The following is a 23,856-nucleotide window of genomic DNA, read 5'->3' on the forward strand; positions in this document are numbered from 1 at the left end:
GAGAGGATGGAGAGCGGAGATCACCTCCTCCTCTCCCCTCGAGGACTCCGCACAGGACTGGGAGGCAGAGCTGGGTGACGGGTGCAGACACAGGGACGGGGAGGAGGTGGGATGGTCTGATGGCCACAATGGAACAACCCCCCCAGAGCCCTCCCCACTGTGTCCCACTCCGCTGCCAGCACGGCTGGTTGCCACAAACGCCATCCCCACACAAGCCCCGCCCACCCTCCAACCCACCGGCCACGGCCACGGCCCCCGCCCCGGCCACGGCCCCCGCCACGGCCCCCGCCCCGGCCACGGCCCCCGCCACGGCCCCGCCACGGCTGGAAGACACGCTCCAGGTGACACGCTGCCTCGGCCGCGCAGGGAGTGCTAGAAGGGCAGGTTGGCCACGCCCCCCGGGCCCGGGAGGTAGCCCACCTGGCTGTCCAGAGACACGCTGCGCTGCCGCAGGGGGTGCACCATGAGGTTCTGCTGGGGCGGGGGGCCCATGAGCGAGCCCTGCGCGGAGAGCACGTGGGGGGGCTGGCCGTACACCTCGCCGCCCACGCCCCGCTGCTTCATCAGCATGAAGTTCTGCTGCGCCACGAGGCCTTGTGACGGGGACAGCACCCCCTGGTGCAGACCGTGGGGCACCACGCCCTGCTGCGGGGGCACGCCTGTCCTGCCCAGCAAGGACATCTGTCCGGGGTGGCACATGGGCATGCTGAGCCCCCGCTGGACGCCCTGCTGGCCCGGGAGGCTGGGCGCCCGCGAGGGGGTCTGCTCCGCCATCATGTTCTGCAGGTTCATGAGGTGCAGGTTGGGGGGCTGGGCCTTGGGGGGCTGGTTCTCGCTCTTGGGGAAGTACTGGAGGGTGCTGCTGGGCTTCTCCGAGGGGATGATCCGCGACAGGTCGAACTCGGGGATCCCCGTCGGGGTGGGCCGGATCACCTCACTCAGCTCGGGGTCGCTCAGCACGGACGCCACCCCCGGGAGCATGCCCGCGTACGCGTCGCCCATGCGCCCGGCCATGCCTTTGCCCATCAGGTGCTGCTGGGAGGGCATGGGGCCGGGGGGCTGGCCGGGCAGGTCCTCGGGGGGCAGGGCCATGCCCGGGGGGTAGTGCTGCTGCAGGCCCGGCCCCCCGCCCCCGCCGTGGGGCTGCTGCAGCCGCGGGGGGAAGGGCATCATCGGGGAGGAGCCGGGCCCGGGGCCGCAGTCGGGGCCCCCCGGAGCCATCATCAGGGCGTTCTGGGGCGGGCCCCCCGCGCCCTGGGCACCGGGGTGCAGCGGAATGTTGGGGCCCAGAGGCGTGGGCGAGGGGAGCATGGCGGGCGGGGGCTCGTGGGACAGGGGCTGCTGGCCCGGCAGGGGCACGCCCAGCGGGCTCTGGGCGGCCGCGGTGCTCAGGTGCATCGGGTTGGCCTGGTTGGCGCCGATCCCTGTGGGAAGGGAAGGGATGAGGAGCTGCGGGGACCAGCGGCTGCCTGAGGGCCAGAAGCCGAGAGCCAGGTCTGGTCCAGGTCGCCATGGACACGGCTGGGTGCCGGACAGACCCCTCCAGCGCCCGGCGCGGTTCCCTAAAGGACTGCTAGTGGGCGTGGCCCCGACATCACCCCCTACTCCCAGGGAGGGCGTGGGGAGCAGTGACAGCGGCAGGCGCAGGGGACTGCCACCATGCCCTCCTCCCCTCCTGGCCCACAGCTCCCGGCCCGCCCAGCCCCCCCGCCGCCCCCCCTTACCCCTCCCCTCCCCGCCGCCCCCTCCCCTCCCCGCCCCCTCCCCGCTGCTCCCTGACCCCGCCCCGCCCCCTCCAGCCCCCCCCGCCGCCCCCCTTACCCCTCCCCTCCCCGCCGCCCCCTCCCCTCCCCGCCCCCTCCCCGCTGCTCCCTGACCCCCACCCCGCCCCCTCCCGCCCCCTCCCCGCTGCTCCCTGACCCCCGCCCCGCCGCCCCCTCCCACCCGCCCCCTCCAGCCCCCTCCCCGCCGCCCCCTCCCGCCCCCTCCCGCCCCCTCCCCGCGCACCTGGCCCGGAGCCCGGCGGCGGGGGCAGCAGGGGCCGGTCGGGCAGCAGCTCGTCGTCGGAGGTGGCGATGGTCTTGATGGCGTTGTGGTAGAGCGGCGTGGAGCTGGGCATGGCGTACTTGGACATCTGGGACATCATCAGCGACAGGGGGTTCTGGGAGGGCGCGGGGTCCGGGGAGGACGTGAAGGGCAGGCTGGGGGTCAGGAGGCCGCCGGCGGGGTTGGCGGGCGGCGCGGAGGAGCTGCTCCGGGGGCCGCCGGGCGGGAGGGCGCCTGCAGGGAGGCAGCAGCGCGACGCGGGTGAGCCTGGCTGCTCGCACGGGGCTGCGGGAGACTCAGCCCCAAATCCCCACCGACCTCAGGCACGCCTCCTCCAGACGTCCCAGTAAACACGGCCTCCGCTGTCCCCTGGGGCCCAGGCACCGCAGACCCAAGTGTGACCCTCAGAGTGCCTGGAGGCTGCAGTTCCCGGTCCCGCTGTCCGGGCCCCCCATCGCCCGCCCCGCTGTCCGGGCCCCCCATCGCCCGCCCCGCTGTCCGGGGCCCCCATCGCCCGCCCCGCTGTCCGGGATTCCCCATCGCCCGCCCCGCTGTCCGGGCCCCCCATCGCCCGCCCCGCTGTCCGGGATTCCCCATCGCCCGCCCCGCTGTCCGGGATTCCCCATCGCCCGCCCCGCTGTCCGGGGCCTCCCATCGCCCGCCCCGCTGTCCGGGCCCCCGATCGCCCGCCCCGCTGTCCGGGGCCCCCATCGCCCGCCCCGCTGTCCGGGATTCCCCATCGCCCGCCCCGCTGTCCGGGATTCCCCATCGCCCGCCCCGCTGTCCGGGCACCCCCATCGCCCGCCCCGCTGTCCGGGGCCCCCCCATCGCCCGCCCCGCTGTCCGGGGCACCCCCATCGCCCGCCCCGCTGTCCGGGACTCCCCATTGCCCGCCCCGCTGTCCGGGGCCCACCCACCGCCCGCCCCGCTGTCCGGGATTCCCCATCGCCCGCCCTGCTGTCCGGGCACCCCCATCGCCCGCCCCGCTGTCCGGGCCCCCCATCGCCCGCCCCGCTGTCCGGGGCCCCCCCATCGCCCGCCCCGCTGTCCGGGGCCCCCCATCGCCCGCCCCGCTGTCCGGGGCCCCCCCATCGCCCGCCCCGCTGTCCGGGCCCCCCATCGCCCGCCCCGCTGTCCGGGCCCCCCATCGCCCGCCCCGCTGTCCGGGGCTCCCCATCGCCCGCCCCGCTGTCCGGGGCCCACCCACCGCCCGCCCCGCTGTCCGGGCCCCCCATCGCCCGCCCCGCTGTCCGGGGCCCCCATCGCCCGCCCCGCTGTCCGGGACCCCCATCGCCCGCCCCGCTGTCCGGGCCCCCCATCGCCCGCCCCGCTGTCCGGGACCCCCATCGCCCGCCCCGCTGTCCGGGACCCCCATCGCCCGCCCCGCTGTCCGGGCACCCCCACCGCCCGCCCCGCTGTCCGGGGCCCACCCACCGCCCGCCCCGCTGTCCGGGGCCCACCCACCGCCCGCCCCGCTGTCCGGGCACCCCCATCGCCCGCCCCGCTGTCCGGGACCCCCATCACCCGCCCCGCTGTCCGGGCCCCCCATCGCCCGCCCCGCTGTCCGGGACCCCCATTGCCCGCCCCGCTGTCCGGGGCCCACCCACCGCCCGCCCCGCTGTCCGGGCCCCCCATCGCCCGCCCCGCTGTCCGGGCCCCCCATCGCCCGCCCCGCTGTCCGGGGCCCCCCATCGCCCGCCCCGCTGTCCGGGGCCCCCCATCGCCCGCCCCGCTGTCCGGGGCCCCCCATCGCCCGCCCCGCTGTCCGGGGCCCCCCATCGCCCGCCCGTGAGCCCCTGGAGACCCCACGCCGACTCACCCTGCTCCAGGCCGCCCAGGGCGGAGGCGGAGGACATGCCGAGCGGCGGCTGCTTGTTCGCGGGGACCCCGGGGCTGGGCATGGCTGTCTTGGGCGAGGCCACCCAGCCCGGAGAAGGCACCGCCATGGAGGGGGACTTGAGCCTGCTGGGGGAGCCCGTGGGCGAGCGGGCGCTGAGCGAGGAGCCCAGGACCTGGGGCGACTTGAGAGGTCCCGGCGGGTTGGCAGAGGGCAAGGGCACCATCTGTGAGGGGGTCTGGGGCGACTTCAGGTTGGCAGTGGGCGAGGTGACCAGCGGGGAGTGCACCTGGCTAAGGGTGGGCGACTTCAGGTGCCCCATGCCCGGCGAGCCCATCTGGTTAATACTGATGGTGAGGTCCGAAGGGCGCCGGCCCAGCCCCCGGCTGGGGGCTGCGTGCACAGGCCCCGGGGGAGGGTTGGACGCGGGGGGCAGAGGCATGTGGCTGAGCCGAGTGGTGCCCACGTTGCTCATGGGCACGGAGTTCTGGTCGGGACTGAACATGTCCTGGGCGCCGCCCATGTCCTGCGGCAGGGCCTGGTAGGGCCCTTGGCCCCCGGAGAAGCCCTGCTGGCCCTGGCCGGGGAACTGCGAGGGCATCAGCATCTTCTGCGGGCCGCCCGCCAGGCCGCCGCTGCTCTGCGCCCGCACGCGGGCCAGGTCGTCGGGGCCGAGGCCCTGCGGCCCCAGCATGTCCCCGGGGCCCCGCATCTTCTGCGCCATCAGCATCTGCTGCTGTGGCGTCATCTGCACGTTCAGGTTCATGTTCATGTTCATGTTCACGTTCATGTTCATGTTGAGGTTGCCCGGCCCCAGGGGCGCGTCCACCTCCCTCAGCCCGGACTGCCCCATGGGGGGGCTCAGGAGGCCCCGGGCTCCGCCGAAGTCCATGCCCATGGGCGTGCCCGTCAGGCTCTCGCCGCCCGCCATCTGCCCAGGGAACATGGCCGGGTCCATCTGCCGGTGCGCCTGCATCACCCGCTCCATGTCCACGCCCTGCCCCACGCCGCCGGCCATGCCCAGGGGGCGCGGCACGCCCAGGGACCGCTTCTCCAGCAGCTGGTGCCGCAGCAGCTCCTCGCGCACCCGGGGGGCCACGAACCGCTCCGCTTCGCTCTGCCCGCCCGGGTAGGGCACGGGGTTCTGAGCAAAGCTGCCCGGCCCCCCCATGGGGGGCAAGTCTTCGGTCCAGCCCATGCCCGGCCTCACAGGCCTCTGCATGGCATTCATAGGCACCTCCATGGGCATGCCCTGCATGCCCCCAAAACCAGGCACCCGCTGCATCTGGTTGCCTGGGAAGCGGGGCCCGGGGAAGGGAGGCCCGCCCCGGAGCTGGATGGGGTCCTGGACGTCCATGGGGCCCCGCAGCTGGGCGCCCAGGCCGGGCGGCCACTGGTCCCCGGGCTTGCTGTGGTAGGGCGGCGGCGGCCCCCGCACCATCACGGCGCCCATGCCCATCATGTCCTGCAGCGGGCGGCCCCCGTGGAGCCCGATCTGCTCCTCCTTCCGCCGCTTCTCCTCATAGTACTCCTCCTGCAGCTTGCGCCAGGCCACCTGCTCGGGCGTCAGGCTGTCCTGGCCCAGCCTCTGCATCATCATGTTCATCTGCTGCCCCATGTCCCCGCCCGGGGGCTGCCCCGGCACCTCGTGCTCCAGCGGGGGGCCCCCGAGGCTCTGTGTCTGCGAAATCATGGACTGCAAGGGCTCCTCGTACTTCTTCAGCCCGCCTGGAGGGGCCGCGGCAGGCTGCGGGGCGGCGGGAGGGGCCGGTGCTGGGGGCCCGCCCTCGCCGGCGCCTCCTGGGGGCCCCTTGAGGAAAGGCTCGGTCTCCCCGCTGCGGAGCAGCAGCCGCTCGATGTCCCGCAGCGTCTGCAGCGAGCGCTCCCGGTGCTCCAGCTGCTCCTTGGACAGCCCCTCCGAGCCCAGCAGGCTGCGCTGCCCGCTTCCCGGGGGCGCGGCCTCCCCCAGGAGGGCAGGGCCGGGGGCGCCGCCGGGGTCTCCCGGAGGCAGGGGGTTGTTGTTGGTAGCAGCTGTAGGGGTGTTCGGGTGGGTCCCCCCAGTGCCCCCGCCTGTGCTGGCAGCTCCCACGGAGCTGGGTGTCAGGTCCTGACTGGTGTCCTCAGGGGGCCCCTCAGGAGGCAGAGCAGGGGGGGCACTGCCAGGGGCGGGGGGCGGCGGTGGCAGTGGAGGGGGCTGGGGCTGGGGGGTGCCTGCAGACGGTGTGCTCAGGGGGAGCGGCTCCGGGGTGGAGAGCACCTTGGGGGCCTGCAAGGGGACACAGGCAGAGCGTGAGGCAGGGCGCTGGCCCAGGCGCTGCCACTGGAGGGCCGGCCCGGCCAGCGCCCCTCTCACCTGGTCCAGCTTGGCCCGCGGCACGTTCTGCTGGTGGTAGGCCAGGATGGAGTCGGCCCGGCCCTGCAGCACAGCCTCCGCAGCCCTGCACGGGGTCCGACACGACAGCTCAGGAGACGGAGGGCCCCTCACCTTCAACACCCAACCCAAACATCCAACCCGACCCAAGCCAACCGGACCAACCCACCCACCCAACCTGACCCAATCCAACCCGACCCACCCTAACCCGACCCAACCCACCCATCCCACCCAACCCGACCCAACCCGCCCACCCAACCTGACCCAACCCACCCATCCCACCTAACCCGACCCAACCCGCCCATCCCACCCAACCTGACCCAAACCACCCACCCAACCTGACCCAACCCACCCATCCCACCTAACCCGACCCAACCCGCCCACCCTAACCCGACCCAACCCGCCCACCCAACCTGACCCAACCCACCCTAACCCTACCTAACCCGACCCAACCCACCCAACCAACCTGACCCAATCCAACCCATCCCACCTAACCTCACCCAGCCCACCCAACCAACCTGACCCAATCCAACCCATCCCACCTAACCTCACCCAGCCCACCCAACCAACCTGACCCAATCCAACCCATCCCACCTAACCTCACCCAGCCCACCCACCCAACCTGACCCAACCCACCCATCCCACCTAACCCGACCCAACCCGCCCACCCAACCTGACCCAACCTGACCCAACCCACCCTAACCCTACCTTACCCGACCCAACCCGCCCACCCAACCTGACCCAACCTGACCCAACCCACCCTAACCCTACCTAACCCGACCCAACCCACCCAACCAACCTGACCCAATCCGACCCACCCCAACCCGACCAACCCACCCACCCAACCTGACCCAACCCACCCACCTAACCCGACCCAACCCACCCACCCAACCTGACCGAACCCACCCATCCCACCTAACCCGACCCAACCCGCCCACCCAACCCGACCCAACCCGCCCACCCAACCTGACCCAACCCACCCTAACCCTACCTAACCCGACCCAACCCACCCAACCAACCTGACCCAATCCAACCCATCCCACCTAACCTGACCCAACCCACCCATCCCACCTAACCCGACCCAACCCGCCCACCCAACCTGACCCAACCCACCCATCCCACCCAACCCGACCCAACCCACCCATCCCACCTAACCCGACCCAACCCGCCCACCCAACCCGACCCAACCCGCCCACCCAACCTGACCCAACCCACCCATCCCACCTAACCCGACCCAACCCGCCCACCCAACCCGACCCAACCCGCCCACCCAACCTGACCCAACCCACCCATCCCACCTAACCCGACCCAACCCGCCCACCCTAACCCGACCCAACCCGCCCACCCAACCTGACCCAACCCACCCTAACCCTACCTAACCCGACCCAACCCACCCAACCAACCTGACCCAATCCAACCCATCCCACCTAACCTGACCCAACCCACCCACCCAACCTGACCCAACCCACCTGACCCAACCCACCCAACCAACCTGACCCAACCCACCCAACCAACCTGACCCAACCCACCCATCCCACCTAACCTGACCCAACCCACCCACCCAACCTGACCCAACCCACCTGACCCAACCCACCCAACCAACCTGACCCAACCCACCCAACCAACCTGACCCAACCCACCCATCCCACCTAACCCGACCCAACCCACCCACCCAACCTGACCCAATCCAACCCATCCCACCTAACCTCACCCAGCCCACCCAACCAACCTGACCCAATCCAACCCGACCCACCCTAACCCGACCCAACCCACCCATCCCACCTAACCTGACCCAAACCACCCTAACCCTACCTAACCCGACCCAACCCACCCAACCAACCTGACCCAATCCAACCCAACCCACCCTAACCCGACCCAACCCACCCATCCCACCCAACCCGACCCAACCCGCCCACCCAACCTGACCCAACCCACCCACCCAACCTGACCCAACCCACCCACCCAACCTGACCCAACCCACCCATCCCACCTAACCCGACCCAACCCACCCAACCAACCTGACCCAACCCACCCATCCCACCTAACCCGACCCAACCCACCCATCCCACCCAACCTGACCCAAACCACCCACCCAACCTGACCCAACCCACCCATCCCACCCAACCCGACCCAACCCGCCCACCCAACCTGACCCAACCCACCCTAACCCTACCTAACCCGACCCAACCCACCCAACCAACCTGACCCAATCCAACCCAACCCACCCTAACCCGACCCAACCCACCCATCCCACCCAACCTGACCCAACCGACCCAACCAACCTGACCCAACCCACCCATCCCACCCAACCCGACCCAACCCGCCCACCCAACCTGACCCAACCCACCCTAACCCGACCCAACCCACCCAACCAACCTGACCCAATCCAACCCGACCCACCCTAACCCGACCCAACCCACCCACCCAACCAACCTGACCCAATCCAACCCAACCCACCCTAACCCGACCCAACCCACCCATCCCACCCAACCTGACCCAACCCACCCACCCAACCTGACCCAACCCACCCATCCCACCCAACCCGACCCAACCCGCCCACCCAACCTGACCCAACCCACCCTAACCCGACCCAACCCACCCAACCAACCTGACCCAACCCACCCTAACCCTACCTAACCTGACCCAACCCACCCACCCAACCTGACCCAACCCACCTGACCCAACCCACCCTAACCCTACCTAACCTGACCCAACCCACCCAACCAACCTGACCCAATCCAACCCATCCCACCTAACCTCACCCAGCCCACCCAACCAACCTGACCCAACCCACCCAACCAACCTGACCCAACCCACCCATCCCACCTAACCCGACCCAACCCACCCAACCAACCTGATCCAACCCATCCTAACCCTACCTAACCTGACCCAATCCACCCAACCCACCCTAACCCAACCCAACCCACCCAACCAACCTGACCCAACCCACCCTAACCCTACCTAACCTGACCCAATCCACCCAACCAACCTGACCCAACCCACCCACCCAACCTGACCCAACCCACCCTAACCCTACCTAACCTGACCCAACCCACCCACCCAACCTCACCCAATCCAACCCGACCCACCCTAACCCTACCTAACCTGACCCAACCCACCCAACCAACCCGACCCAATCCAACCCATCCCACCTAACCTCACCCAGCCCACCCAACCAACCTGACCCAATCCAACCCATCCCACCTAACCTCACCCAATCCACCCTAACCCCACCTAACCTGACCCAACCCACCCAACCAACCTGACCCAACCCACCCTAACCCTACCTAACCTGACCCAACCCATCCAACCAACCTGACCCAATCCAACCCATCCCGCCTAACCTGACCCAACCCACCCTAACCCTACCTAACCTAACTCAACCCAACCCAACCAGCCCGACCTGACCCAACGCAACCAATCCTACTCAACTAACCCAATACAACCTAACCAACCCTACCCAATCAACCCAACACAACCTAATCATCCAACCCAACCAACCCAACACAATATAACCAATCCAACCCAACCAACCCAATCCAACCCAATCAACCTGACTCAACCCACCCTGATCTGACCCAACGCAACCAACCCTACCCACCAACCCAACACAACCTAACGAACCCTACCCAACCAACCCAACACAACCCAACCAATCCTACCCAACACAACCTAACCAACCCTACCCAACCAACCCAACACAACCTAACCAACCCTACCCAGCCAACCCAACACAACCTAACCAATCCAACCCAACCAACCCGATCCAACCCAATCAACCTGACTCAACCCGACCCAACCCAACCAACCCGATTTGACCCAACATAACCAACCCTACCCAACCATCCCAACACAACCTAACCAACCCTACTCAACCAACCTAACACAACCTAACCAATCCAGCCCAACCAATCCGATCCAACCCAATCAACCTGACTCAACCTACCCTGACCTGACTCAACATAACCAACCCTACCCAACCATCCCAACACAACCTAACCAATCCAACCCAACCAAGCCAACACAACCTAACCAATCCAACCCAACACAACCCAACCAACCCACCCCAACCACCCCACCCCACCCCACCCCAAGCAACCCTGACCCAAAGCAACCAACCCAACACAACCTAACCGACCCAAAGCAACCAACCCAACACAACCTAACCAATCCAAACCAACCAACCCAACCCAACCCAATCAACCTTACCCAACCATCCCAACCCAACCTAACCATCCAACTCAAGCCAACCCAATCAACTCAACCCAACTAACCCAACCCAACCAACTCGACCCAACTAACCAAACCCAATGCAACTTAACCCACCCAACCCTGGCCCCACAGACACTCCTGCAGGACCCCAGGCTCCAGGTTGCTGCGTAAAGAGAGCCAGCATGGTCTACAAGTCACTTACGTGTTGGCCAGGTGGGTGGTGAAGACATACACAAACTGTGAGGGAGGCTTTCCGGGGACACCACCGCCCCCAGGGGCATCTGGCCGCAGGGCTGCAGAGGGCCCATGCGGGGGCCCTGGGGCACTGCCCTCACTGAGGGGGAGCTGGGGGGCCTGGCCAGGACCCAGCTGCGGGGCCGCCATGGCAGGGTCTCCTACATTACAATCTGCAAGGAAGGGAAGGGAAGAGGGTCAGCAGTCTAGATGTAGAAAGCAGAGCGACTGGGCACCCCATCACCAAGCGGTGCCAAGGGACAGAGGTTCACGGTGGAAGGTGTTACCATGGGCCTTTCCCTGCCTGTTTTCCACATGCACTTGTCCTAGACCAGTCTGTGAGCAGGACGGGGACCGTGTGGAACGAGAAGGGGGAGAGCCATGCTAAGGACCAGGTTTGGACCCCGAATGCAACATGCAGAGCGTCTACAAAACCTGCCCTCAGCCCTGCTCCGTCCTCATGCCCTGGTCTCTGCCAGGGGAGAAGGCAAAAGGGTGCACCAACGGAGGATTCAGACGATGGGTGGTTTTTCACCAACTAGCTCGCTGTGTGACCTTATGAACAAGACACTTAGTCCCTCTCAGCCTCAACTCTCCTGTCCTGCATAAGGGGTAGTCAAAGAAATCTTTTTTTTATTTTTTTTAAAATATATTTTATTGATATTTACAGAGAGAAATGGAGAGGGATAGAAAGCTAGAAACATCGAAGAGAGAGAGACATCGACCAGCTGCCTCTTGCTCACCCCCTATAAGGGATGTGCCCGCAACCAATGTATATGCCCTTGACTGGAATCTTACCTGGGACTTTTCAGTCCACAGGCCAATGCTCTATCCACTGGTCTGACTGAAGAGTCTGTGCTGTTCCCTCTGTGTTATATTGCCCCACCATTGAGAACTCTTTGAGATTCACAGTTCGATTCCCAGTCAGAGCATAAGCCAGAGGGGGGCGTGCAGCAGGCAGCCAATTGAGATGTCTCTCATCTATGTTTTTATCTCTCTATCCCTCTTTCCTCTCTCTATCACTAAAAAAAAAAAAAAATCAATAAAAACATTTAAAATAAAAAGCACTCTTTGAGAATCTGGTGGCAGGCAGTACAACTAAAATAGTAATAATGGTTGCCTTGGTACTGAGTATGAGGCGTTAACATCTTCTCTCTATTTCCCTGTGTCTCCCGGCGTTTTCCCATGGTGCAGGCTAGCATTGTGAAAGCAAATGTGATACTCAACCAGCGTGGCTCAGTGGTTGAGCACTGACCTACGAACCAGGAGGTCACGGTCTGATTACCAGACAAGGCACACGCCCAGGTTGCCAGAAGCAGCCAATCAATGATTCTCTCTTATCATCGATGTTTCTCTCTCTCTCTCCCTTTCCCTTCCTCTCTGAAACCCATTTTAAAAATTACTTTTTAAAAAGCGAGGAAAGATAGAGGAGGGGCGTCTGTCCTTAGAGGCAGTGACCACCCCATCTGTCAGGGAAGGCTCAGCCGGGGCTCCCTGTGGGGGGACCTGGGCCAACGACCGTTAGTCCCAGCAGCTGCAGAGCTTCCTTCAGTATTCGATCCACGGGCCCCTCGTCCCACGACCACCTGCCGCGCTGCTTCCTCCCCGGGGGCAGGCGCCGTGGCCACAGTCACGTGTGAGGACAGACTGCCACACAGCAGGGCCTTTAGGCAGCTTGGTTTTTCCTTCCTTCTAAGCCCCGCCTTCAACAAGTTCAGACTGAACCTTCTCTGGCTGGTTTCTTATGCATTAAGCTATTTCACCTCCCCCCACACGCCCCCAAAACAAACCAGCTGTCAGCTTTGAGGGAAAGCACCGAATAAACGTGTACGGGCATCCCAAGGGCAGGGCATGTCCCCCATCACATGCCCAGAATAAGGAGTGGGCAGCCACTCACACTTTGTCCGGGGATGTATTCTGGGCACTTGCCAGGAGCCAGTGAAAGGTCAGGGAGGTGCGCCAGAGACACAGCAGCGTTAGCTCACAGCCTGGGGCGGCCTGGACCGCAGAGCCAACGTCCCACTCCAAGTGATGCTGGACTCTTGCTGCCCTCCCTCCAGTGACCAGCAGGTGGCAGCACAGGCCAGCAATTCATGGAGGTGTACCGGTAAGTGGAATAACCAGGAGGGGCCACCTGGTTCTCTCTCTCTCTCACACACACACACACACCCCCGCCTCGGTCCTTAGGAAAAGGGGCCCCTGAGCACCTGGAAGGCCGGCAGCGCCGTCCCAGTGCGGGCAGCAACCGTCTGGAGGTGGCTAGAAGGCAGGGGCCTGGGCTCCTGACCCGCGCTCCCCCTGTGCAGGCTCAGCCCTCTGCCGCCCGGGGCGAAGGAGGGAAAGCTCCCTCAGGCGCGTCCCCCGAGGGCAGCGTGGGCGCAGCACCTGGCGCGCGGGCACTCACTGTGGGTGGCCCCGATGGGCTTGTCGTCCTCCTCGCTGTCTGGCCCCGAGCACCATTCGTCTCCGCTGTACGGCTGCTTCCGCTCCAGCACACAGCGCCGCTTGCTCCGGGGCGCCGCCTCTGCTGGCCGGGCCGCGGGGGTCAGAGCCGGCCCGTCCGCCCGCCTCCAGGCCCATTCTCCCCGATGCCCCAAGGCGATGCCCAGGCTGGGGGCCTTCGCCAGCCTTGGCCCCACCACACCACCATTTGTTTCTCATTTCTCTCTGCGGCCGCCGGCCTGCCTCCCCTCCCCCAGCAGCACCAAGCACAACTGGTTCTAATTAAGGGGGGGGGGGGCTGCTACTCTTCCAGGATAGTGGCTGCCCAGCAGCTCCCGCCGGCCCAGAACCAGGAGGCTCCTCCCCAGCACCTCCTCCTCCCCCGGGGCTCTGGCGGGACAGCAGGAGGAAGAGGCTGACTGGGAACCCCACCACTGGGTGGCCCCATCATGGTGGCACCTGAGGATGACAAATCTCCCCCGGGCCACTCCCAATCCTGGGAAAACTACGGGGGGGGGGGGGGGGTAGCGGTAAGAAGAAGGTGCCGGAGAAAAGCGGGGTGAGGACTGGGAAGGGGACAGAAAGAGGGGCTCTGGGCAGGTGTGGGCCTTGGGCTGTGGAACATGCTGGACTCCTGGGACCAGGAAACGGGTACCTTTGGCCTCGGGGTCCAGAGAGGGCGTCCCCGCCTCCCGCTGCTCTCCGGAGTCCGCAGACACGCTCCGCTCCCGCTTCACTTTGCCCTTGAGGGAGCTGAAAGGGGGCGCCCCGGCCTGGCCGCTCTTCAGGCTGGAGTTGCTGGGTGAGATCTGGCTGGCCTTGGCCCCGTGGCTCCCCGCCCCCACGCCCTTGGAGCCCAGGCTGCAGGTGGGCCCTTGGTTCACATTCTGGTGCTGGGATTGGGCCCCACCGTTCCCTGTCTTGCCGTGATTGGTCAGCTTATTTTCTGGGTGCATTGGTTTGGACGGGGCAGGGGGGCAGTGGCCGCGGGGCGACAGTGGCGGGCTCCCCGGAGCTTCTCTCCTCCTGGGGTGGGGCAACCTGGGAGAAGGCGAGAGACGGAAAGGTTGACGGTGACGGGCTCACACGCCTGCACTCCCACTGCCCCTCCTGCCTCGGCCCCAGGAGGGGGGGAGGGTGAGTGGCACCTTAGGGTGCCCAGCTTCTCCCTCCTCTTCCCGCTGTTCCTCAGACAAGGGCTAATGCCATTCACCTTGGAGAGTGACGATGGGGCCACCTTACCCTCAGGCCCCACAGCTCAGAGGAAAACCAGAGCCTCTCCTGGCAGACCCACCCCCACCCAACACCCTCACACACCGGCACCTGCCCACTCAGCACCCCTCCGCCAGGGCCTGCGTCTGACCTCCGCGTGCCCCGCACCAGGAGGGCCGGGCCGGGCCTGGGGGTCACTACCATGCCCAGGCTGTCCTGGGAAGCGGGGAAAGCACCGCCGAGCGGCTGGTACCACGGGCCAGACAGCTCCCAGGCGGGGAGCCCTGTGAGGCCGGGCAGGCGGAGCGGGGCAGGCGGAGCGGGAAGGGAAGGGGTGGTGTGTGGAGCAGACTGGCGTGCAGCTCACAGCCAGGGATTCCAAGGCTGTGGGCCCTTTAAGATCCAGCGGGCTCCCCCCTCCCCTTCCCCCTCCCCGGAGACCTATTAATAGCCGCTGGAAAGATCACATCACTGGGAGAGGACATCTATCCCCCCATTCCACACCAGCTCAGATTTATTCCGGCTCCCTGGCCTGCAGCGCCTGGCCTGTCTGCAGGCCCCTCGGGGGAGGGCGCTGGCCCCCGCCCCCCCCCCCCGTGGACTGGGCCAGAGGCCGTGGGGACCCACAGTGAGGGGGGGGTTCCACTCACAATGTCTCAAGGCCCCGGGGCCAGACACCAGGCGGGCTGGGCTCGGGGCTCAGGGCAGGCCTTCCCACTCCGAGCCCCTGGAGCTGGGGCCCGAGGCGGGTCCCCAAGCAGCACGGCTCCTGCCCGCCCTTCCCCACACGCCACGCACGCCCACCCTCCATGACACCCACACACCTTGTCTTGTTAGCCAGGATCCTCATGGCTCCCGCACACAGTGGGGCTGCGCCCCCTGCGTGCCCAGGGCCCAGCTGGCACTCGGTACTGGAGCAGGGACTGCAGCAACAAGCCCCAAAGAGAAAACTTGTGACTTGGGGAGGGGGGAGGACCCAGCAGCCCTACACCGGGGGCCTGGACAGGGTGGTGGAGGGGGGCTGCTGTGGGGTCTGCCTGGAGGCCAGTCCCGGCCCCCGCCCGCTCCCTCCGCGGGGCGCTGCCCTCTGGCTCGGCCACCGCGGGCAGGGCCCTGGAGAGAGGGTGCAGCCGCGCGGCCCTGGCCCAGGCACTCTCCCCCGACACCCCCCGGGGCAGGGAGCCCCCCTCCCGGCAGGGAGCCCCCCCCAGGGAGCACCCCACCCCGGCAGGGAGCCCCCCTGGACAGGGAGCCCCCCACCCTGGCAGGGAGCCCCCCACCCCGGCAGGGAGCCCCCCCGGCAGGGAGCCCCCCCAGGGAGCCCCCCACCCTGGCAGGGAGCCCCCCTGAACAGGGAGCCCCCCCCCAGGGAGCACCCCACCCCGGCAGGGAGCCCCCCCTGGACAGGGAGCCCCCCCCCGGCAGGGAGCCCCCCCTGGACAGGGAGCCACCCCCCTGGACAGGGAGCCCCCTCAGACCCCTCCCCCCCAGCGCAGTGCCCCCCCAGGCAGCGGGGCTGGGCTGCGCCCGGCGGCGGGCCCATGGGCGGGCGGGCCCGGGCGGGCGCTGGGCCGGCAGCTGGCGGCGGAGACGGACTCGGCCGGATTCCTCCCGGATTCCTCCCGACCGCAGGCATGCGGCCCCCGCCCCCCGCCCCCCCCAGGCGGCTCAGCCGGGGAGGCCGGCCATCGGGACAGCAGCCTGGCTGGGCTGTGCGGTGGGGGCGGGGGCCAAGCCTGACCCCCACAGCCCGAGACAGAGACAGGCAGGAGCCACCAGCCCTCGCCGGGGCTGCCGGCTCATCCACAGACGGGAAGACTGAGGCCAGCCCGGAGGAGGCCTAGGGCCTAGTCACAGGCCATGGGTGCACCCCAACACACAGCAGAGCCTGCCGCCCCCCCCAGCTGATCCTGGGGAGGGGGAGGGGGGAGGGGAGGGCCGGGGACGGGGAGGGCAGGGATGGGAAGGGATGGAGAGGGGAGGGGAGGGGAAGTGAGGAGAGGGGTGGGGAGGGGAGGGCAGGGATGGGGAGGGATGGAGAGGGGAGGGGAGGGGAAGTGAGGAGAGGGGTGGGGAGGGGAGGGCAGGGATGGGGAGGGATGGAGAGGGGAGGGGATGTGAGGGGAGGGGAGGGTGCTAGCACAGGTAACAGGCCCACCAGGTACTGGTGCCCAGTCCCACTGCTCCCCACCGGCTGCTGGAGGCTAGGCTGGGGGCACAGGACCAGCCCCCCTGGGGCCCAGGGGAGCCTAACCCTAACTGACCCCGCACGGGCCTATGGCTCAGACCGGTCTCTGGAGGGAGGGAGGGGCTTCGGGGGAGGTTTCAGCCCAGGGCTGGTGGAGGCGGGGGAGGCAGGGCAGCCAGCGGCTGGAGCAGCGGGAGGCTCTCACTCCCTCAGCCTGGCTACTCACCCCCTGCCGGGAGGTGGTCGTTTCTTTGTTTTTAATCCTCACATTTTTCCATGGAGAGTGGAAAGGCAGAGAGAGGAAACGTGAGACACAGCGGCAGGGGAAGTACTGCCTGTGACCAAGAATCGAACCCGAGACCCTTCGGGGATGGTGAGCTCGCCGCTGAGCCAGCTGGCAGGGCAGGGCAGGGTCAGAATCCACTTCACCGGGAGGACACTGAGGCACGGGGAAAGGTAGGACCGACCGCCCGCCCCGCGGTGGCCAGCACAGCAGTGCCCCCTGCTGGGTCCGGACAGCTCGTGGAGCTGCGCCGGGTGGCCTGGCTCCCCACACGCCAGCCCCGGAGCCGGGGTGTGCGGCTGAGGCGGGTGGCTGGGCTGGAAGGCTGAGGCCGCCGGCTCTGGTGTCTCCTCGCCCAGCCCCTCTCCCACCCGCAGGGCAGTCTGAGTCAGGCGGGTGAGTCACAGCTTTCCCATCTCACCCCCCACTTCACCCCGGACCCGCCTCCCACTCAGTCCCAGGAGGCGTCCCTCCTCGGGGTGCAGTTTGTTAAGACAGTGATTGGGTGACACTGGTTGGCAGGATCGTGTAGGTTTCACGTGTGGGTTTCTGTGACAGGATCTGAACATGCCACCACCCAAACTCAACCATCTTCTTCACCACGTACCAGCCCCCAGACTGGTCTCCCCAGCCCGCCAGGCGCTGCGCCTCCTTCCTGGGGAAAGGCAGGGGAGGTGGCTGGGGCAGTGCGAGTGGTGCCATCCCTGTGTGACTTGGGGGCAGGAAGCGGGGCTGGAGGGGGACGCCTGGAGTGCCCAGCCCCCAGCTCCTGGCTCCCAAGAACCCGCAGCGCAGGGCCCACCGCCTGGAGCCTGTGCTGGGCCCTTGGCCTCTGGCTGGAGGGGTGCATGCAGCCCGCAGACCACACGCCCTGAGCCCGCTGTCCGGCATCAGGCCTCCTTGGTCCCAGCTGTCCTCTGGCACCGCACTGCCTCCTCCGAGGGCCCTGGCTGGCAGGGCGAGGGTCAGCCCGGCAGGAAGCCTGCCCACGGACCAATGTGCGGCCCAGAGACCCTCCGGAACTCGCAGGCCAGGAGCTGGGGGAGGGGCTCCCCCGTCCAGGCTCAGTAGGGAAGCAGACCTCTGCCGGGCGTGTCCAGCCCCTGCGCCGGCGCACCAGCAGCCCATGGAGCACGGGCGCCCCGGCCGGGGAGGCGGCGGGGGCTCCGCACGGGGTGTTTCCACGGGACAGCCTGCGCCCTCTGGACCTTCCGGAGGCCACAGGGACATGGCATTGCCTGGCACGCCTGAGGTCACCCCCGCGGCTCCTTCGGCCAGTGCCAGTCATGCCCTGGCAGTGAGGGCCCCCAAAGCCTGCTGCCCAATCCCCGCCTGTCCCCTCCCCCCGCGGGGAGCGGCAGGGGGCACAGTGAACCCAGACAGGCAGGAAGCCCAGGCAGAGCGGGCACTGCGGGCCAGGCAAACAGCCGGCACAGGAAACCGCGGCCCACCCCGCCCGCCCGCCCCGCCCGCCCGCCTGGGAGAGGAGGGCCCCAGTCTGGGCCCGAACGGGCAAGGGCCAGGGGTCAGCCCGGGGCAGAGAGAGCCAGCAGCCCTCCAGTGACCTCTGCCCAGACCCTGCCTGGGGAGGGGAGGAGGCCAAGCTGGCAGGCATGGTGCGGCCTCTTTAAATCCACCGAAATCCTGAGCACGGCCCAGCCCGGCTCTGGTTTCACAGGAAGGAAAGGAGCAGGAGCGGCAGCAGTGAGGCTGGGATTAGCCCCTCCAGCCCAAATATAGCCGCCCCCGCCGCCGCCCGGCACTTCCTGGCCCTGGCACCTGCACCGAGGGGGGCGCTAGGTGCGGCTTCCTACCCTGGGGAGGGCCCCAGGCTCCAGAGCAGCCCTCGCGGGCGCAGGAGCAGGGAGGGCCTTCCCAGGCCCGAACCCCAGAACAGAGGACCTGCGGGCCTCACCTAGCCTCTGGCCTCCAAGGAGTTAATCTGGCCGTTCGCGGGGAGGTTAGGGGTGGCCTAGGCCTCCTCCGAACGCCTGGCTGGGGAACAATGGGGCCATTGTGGGCGGAGAGGCGGCAGCGTGCTGGCACAGCCGCCTATACCACAGGCAGCCTCGCCCCTGCCGCTCAGCCGTGCCGCTCAGCACTGCTCTCCCAGGTCAGCCTGGCAGGGCCCCGTCCCCCCACCCCCGCCCCAACTCAGCACCTGCAGCACCTGGAGGCCCTGGCTCTGCCTACGTCCACATGCAGACTCTGACCCTCCGGGAAGCAGGCCTGGGGGGGCGTGGACAGGATGTGTGATCCTCCTGCCGGGCGGCGGCTGTCAGTCCTGGCACCTCTGGCAGGAGAGCTTAGGGCATTAGCAGAGCAGGAGGGTCCCTGCCCGGGCCTCCCGCCCCCCTCGCCTTCGCTGAGCCTGTTCCTGAGGGTCCAGCGCCAGGCCCAGGCCCGCGGGCAGTGGGCACGGTGCCGGGGACTCAGAGCTGGGTGCACAGTCAGGGGGACCGTGCCCTTCCCTTCTGAGCAGCAGGACCTGAGCCACCCCGTTTCACCTTCTGCAAAAGGAGGGTAAGTTCAGAGTGAAATCCTGTTAGTAAAACTATCTGACAGAATGCCTACCGCGCCGGACAGTGTTGCTCAGTGGTTGAACATTGACCTAGGAACCAGGAGGTTGTGGTTCGATTCCCGGTCAGGGCACATGCCTGGGTGGTGGGCTGGATCCCTTTGTGTGGGGCGTGCAGGAGGCAGCAGGTCAATGATTCTCTCATCATTGATGTTTCTCTCTCTCTGTCCCTCTCCCTTCCTCTCTGAAATCTAGATATAGCTATAGGTATAGGTATAGGTATAGACATAGATAAAGATATAGATATAGTTACAGCTATAGCTATAGGTATAGGTATAGGTATAGGTATAGGTATAGACATAGATAAAGATATAGATATAGTTATAGCTATAGGTATAGGTATAGATATAGACATAGATAAAGATATAGATATAGTTATAGCTATAGGTATAGATATAGGTATAGATATAGACATAGATAAAGATATAGATATAGTTATAGCTATAGGTATAGAGATACAGAAGAGTGCCTATGGCATATTCAGCCCTCACCAAACCCATGACGTCCCCTTTCTCTGGCCTGAATGGCACCCAAATCCAGGGGCACTCGGTGAAGGTAGGCCTTGCCCGGGAATTCGTCTCTGACCTACCCAGGAGCTCCCAACACAGGGGTGGCCCTCCCTCTGCACCTTCGCAGCGGCCAGGCAGGCGGCACTCCCAGGCACCCCTGGCTTTGCTGACAAACACACAGCCCCCAAGTGTGACCCCAGAGCGGCTGGCCGCTCGCTTAGCCTCCCGTCTGTGCCTCAGATCCCCTGGAGGCAGGCACCCCACTGCCAGGCCCCTCCGGACCCCGAGGCGGTCTCTCTGCTTGGGCTAGGCAGGAGCTGGTCTACTTTCTTGCCATGGACCTCTTTAAACAGTGGGGAGGTCGGCCCTGGCCAGTGATCTCAGTGGTTAGAGCGCTGACCCTCAGAACGAAGGGTCGAGGGTTCAATTGCGGTCAAGGGCAAGTACCTCGTTGCAGGTTGGATCCTGGCCCTGTTTGGGGCGTGTGTGGAAAGCAACCAATCAAAGTGTGTCTCTCACATCGACGTTTCCCTCTGTGTCTCTCCCCCTCCCGTCCACTCTCTCTAACAATCGATGGAAAATGTCCCCGGTGGGGATTAACAACAGCAGCACAACCGTAGGGGGTCTGAGGGGAACGAGGAGCAGCTGGGGCGCACAGTTCTGGAAACGAGGGGTCCAGGACCTGCTCTCTTCTCAGCCGGGGAGCTGTCCCTCTCAGGGTGGCCCACACGCCCCGAAGGGTTAACAAACCCTAAAAATAGCCCGCTCCCAGCCGGACCCACCAAGCGGGACCCACCCTCTCCTGCTCACGCTGGAGCATCTGAAAGCCCAGAGCCCCAGCTGATCCCCAAAATAGCCCCAACCTGTCGGGGGCGGCTCCGGGCGGCACAGAGCGAGGGGCCGGCAGGCGAGCGGCCGCTGAGCGGAGGCCCACGGCCTGGTACCAGGCCAGAGACACGCCTGCGGCCGCGCCAGGCCTTGTGCCCGGGTGCCCGCACGCCCAGGCACTCTGGCCACCTTCTGATCAACTGTCTCCAGGGCGGTGGCCAGTGACTGCCCAGAAGACCCAAACCACCTCTGTGAGCCAGCCCTGCACCCCTCCCATCCCAGCACCTTTAGGAGCCCTGCCCGCCCAGCGTCTCCCCGGCCCCGGGCACCCAGCTGCCTGCCCCACTCCCCGCCGGCCCAGGAACGGGTCTGGGGCTCCCGGACACCACAGATGCTGACGCCCGCCCACTCGGGCCTTCAGGACGCCGCCTCCCTGCCACTGTGTGCAGCAGGCGGCACGCGTGCCCAGCTGGGCTTCCACACGTGTCCCAGGCGTGAGCACTGCCCGTCCGCTCAGGGAGCAGAGACCACAGCAGAGCTCCACGCTGCCGTTTCCTCCCCAAGGAAGGCCCTGAGACTCGGCCAGAAGGAAAGGAAGCAGCGGTCTGAGACGTCAGAACAGCTGGGAACGAAGGGGCAGCGGCCGGGGTCCCTCAGCCCAGGAGGGCTCCGCCTGAGGCCGGGAGACGAGAAGACTGGCCGCAGGTCCCAGGCCCCTCCAGGCCATTGGCTATGCCAGCCAGCACCAACAGTGGGGAAACTGAGGCAGCAAGAAGACGGGTCTGGCCCTAGGTGGTTTGGCTCAATGGATAGAAGGGTCCCAGGTTCGATTCCGGTCAAGGGCACCCGCCCGGGTTGCAGGCTTGGTCCCCAGTGTGGGGCGTGCAAGAGGGAGCTGATCCACGATTCTCTCATCATTGATGTTTCTCTCTCTCCCTTCCTCTCTGGAATCCTAATAAAAGTATTTTTTTAAAAGAAAAAGAATGGCATTAGAATCTAGCTGGTCTCATCCGGACCCCCTCACGCCTCCCTGCCTCCCCTGGGGTGGAGCTCCTCCGGTGAGGAGCTGGCGGACGGCGGACGGCTGGTCTCTAACAGGCTCCCTCAGACACCCGCTGTCCGGCGGCTCTGTGCCGCGTCAGTCCCCTCGGCGCCGGCTGCCAGGCCCTGTCCCGGCACCGAGGAGGCCGCCCAAGGCACACAGTCCGCGCGCGAGGTTAGGGTTCGAGCACGGCCGCCAGCCATTGGTTCTTAACCATTTCACAGCCCGCATCCGCCTGGCAGCAGCACTCTGCGCCCCGCTCCCCGAGCCCGGCGGGCCAGGCTGGAGCGAGAGGCCACGGTGCTGCCGGGAGGAGGCCACACCGCGCCCGGCCCACCTGGGGCTGCCCAGCACCCCTTCCTCCGCGTCCTCACGATCGCCCGCCCTCGGCAGCCGAGCCTGGCTCCGCGAGAAAGGAGTCTGCCGTCCCTCCCACTCTGCAGGTGAGGGAGCCCAGGCCCACCCCTAACCTGTCACTGCTCCCGAACAGGACCACTCGGTCCCTGCGGGTGGAGGCCTCCCTCCAGGGACCGCCTCCCAGAGCCCCCTCCCGTCCGGCCTGCGCCTGCAGCCCAGAGGCAGCGGCGGGAGTGCAGGGAGTTGTTGCTAAGGAGGGAGGGGGGGAGGGGGGTTCCAGGGAAGGAGGGAAAGAGGGGGGAGGAAGGGAGGGGGGAGGGAGGGAGAGGGGAGTGGAGGGGAGGAGGGTCTCAGGGAGGGAAGGAGGGAGGGGGGAGGGAAGGAGGAAGGGGGAGGGAAAGGGAGGGGGAGGGGTGGCAGCAGAAGAGAGTGTGTCTCTAGGGGCCGAGGCAGAAACCACTCTATGTGGCTGGTGGCGCCCTGGCTCTGCCAGCTGAGGCCAAGGCGGGAACAAAGAGAAGAGCTGGGGTGACCAGGAAGTGGTACCTGCCCTCCAGGACGGTTGGGCTGATCTCACACCCCCCACCCCGCCCGGGGAAGGATCCAGCTAGCTACCCTGAGGCTGGGTCCCGCATGGCCTCTGGGGCAGGAGAGTGAAGGAGGGGGCAGGAGGCCCTGGCCCCCACCAAAGGCTGTGGGAAGCGGGTGAGGGGCGCCCCCAGCAGGGACCTCCCCTCAGGGCAGCTCCAGGCCTGCCATCTCTCAGGCCAGGACCTCTGCCCCTCCCCCTCCCGCAGCGTCCCATCCGCACACTCCACAGAAACATGCGCACACACAGCACACACACAGCACACACGTGCCCGCAGCTCTGGGACAGCCCCTCCCGGCTGTGAACTGGCTGGGAGCCAGGGCGCCCGCTCCCCACACACTGCCCTCCTCCCAGGGGAGGAAGAAGCTCGGAAGATGCCTGGGATCCCTGCCTCGGAGTTCTGCCAGTGAGGGGCAGGCAGACGCCCCCATGGCCTGAGGAAGGAAGGAGGGAGGACGGACGGGGAGGCCGAGGGCCAGGGTCCAGCTCCAAGCACCCCAGGAGATCCTGGGTCCCAGCCTCCTGTGGTCTCCTTGGTGACACCCCTTCTCCCTGAAGCTGCAGAGGCCGGGCCGGAGGCCGGGGGCCGGGGGCCGGGGGCCGGGGGCCGGGCCGTGCAGCCCATGGGCAGCGGAGGGCGGTGGCTGGGCTCGGTTTGTACTGGGGGTCAAAGGGGAGTTCTTTTCCAAAGAATTCTGGGAGAGAGGCCAACTAGAGCAAGCTGCTAACCACCTCCCTCCCTCCCTCCCTCCCTCCCTCTCTGGCAGGAGGGAGGGGTGTCCCTGCCAACCAGACTTAACCCTCTCCAGCCTGTGCTGCTCCCACACAGGACGGCGGCGGGGAGGAGAGGCCTGGCTGGCTCCGCTGCTGGGCAGGGGCACCGGCCGGCCTCTGCCACAGCCTGGTGCCCGGCCCGCCCGCCCGCCGCCCCAGGCGTGCTGGCTGGTCCCTGAAGGTGTCTGTGTGACGTGTGTGTGCGTGTCTCAGAGACAGAGGTTGAGAAAGAAACCCAAATGCCTTGCCAAGCCCTCCCCATGCTGGGTCCCTGAGCCTGCGCTCTGCCAGGCCGTACCCCTGGGACCAGAGGCCCCCGCCCCCCCACTGCCCCTGCTCCTCCCACTGCCCCCC

The 23,856-nt window shown here is 67.1% G+C and overlaps 1 protein-coding gene across 4 annotated transcripts in view; it reads right to left on the minus strand.

Moving 5' to 3' along the window:
* Positions 1 to 270: 270 nt before the first annotated feature.
* Positions 271 to 23,856, minus strand: part of BCL9L (BCL9 like) — a 29,369-nt gene continuing 5,783 nt past the window's right edge. The window contains exons 2-9 of one of the 4 annotated variants that reach the window (XM_036423122.2): positions 15,179 to 15,277; positions 13,798 to 14,183; positions 13,105 to 13,224; positions 10,669 to 10,873; positions 6,237 to 6,321; positions 3,866 to 6,149; positions 2,008 to 2,280; positions 271 to 1,424 (exon numbers count right to left, since the gene is read on the minus strand). In XM_036423122.2, the coding sequence (XP_036279015.1) occupies positions 373 to 1,424; positions 2,008 to 2,280; positions 3,866 to 6,149; positions 6,237 to 6,321; positions 10,669 to 10,873; positions 13,105 to 13,224; positions 13,798 to 14,183; positions 15,179 to 15,204 (4,431 nt within the window). In that variant the 5' untranslated portion in view covers positions 15,205 to 15,277 and the 3' untranslated portion in view covers positions 271 to 372. Of the gene's footprint in view, positions 1,425 to 2,007; positions 2,281 to 3,865; positions 6,150 to 6,236; positions 6,322 to 10,668; positions 10,874 to 13,104; positions 13,225 to 13,797; positions 14,184 to 15,178; positions 15,278 to 23,856 lie in introns of those variants that run through there. The other 3 variants (XM_036423123.2, XM_045576215.1, XM_045576216.1) reach the window with 3 other exon arrangements.

Source organism: Pipistrellus kuhlii, unplaced genomic scaffold (assembly GCF_014108245.1).
Source record: "Pipistrellus kuhlii isolate mPipKuh1 unplaced genomic scaffold, mPipKuh1.p scaffold_m20_p_77, whole genome shotgun sequence".
NCBI lineage: Eukaryota > Metazoa > Chordata > Mammalia > Chiroptera > Vespertilionidae > Pipistrellus > Pipistrellus kuhlii.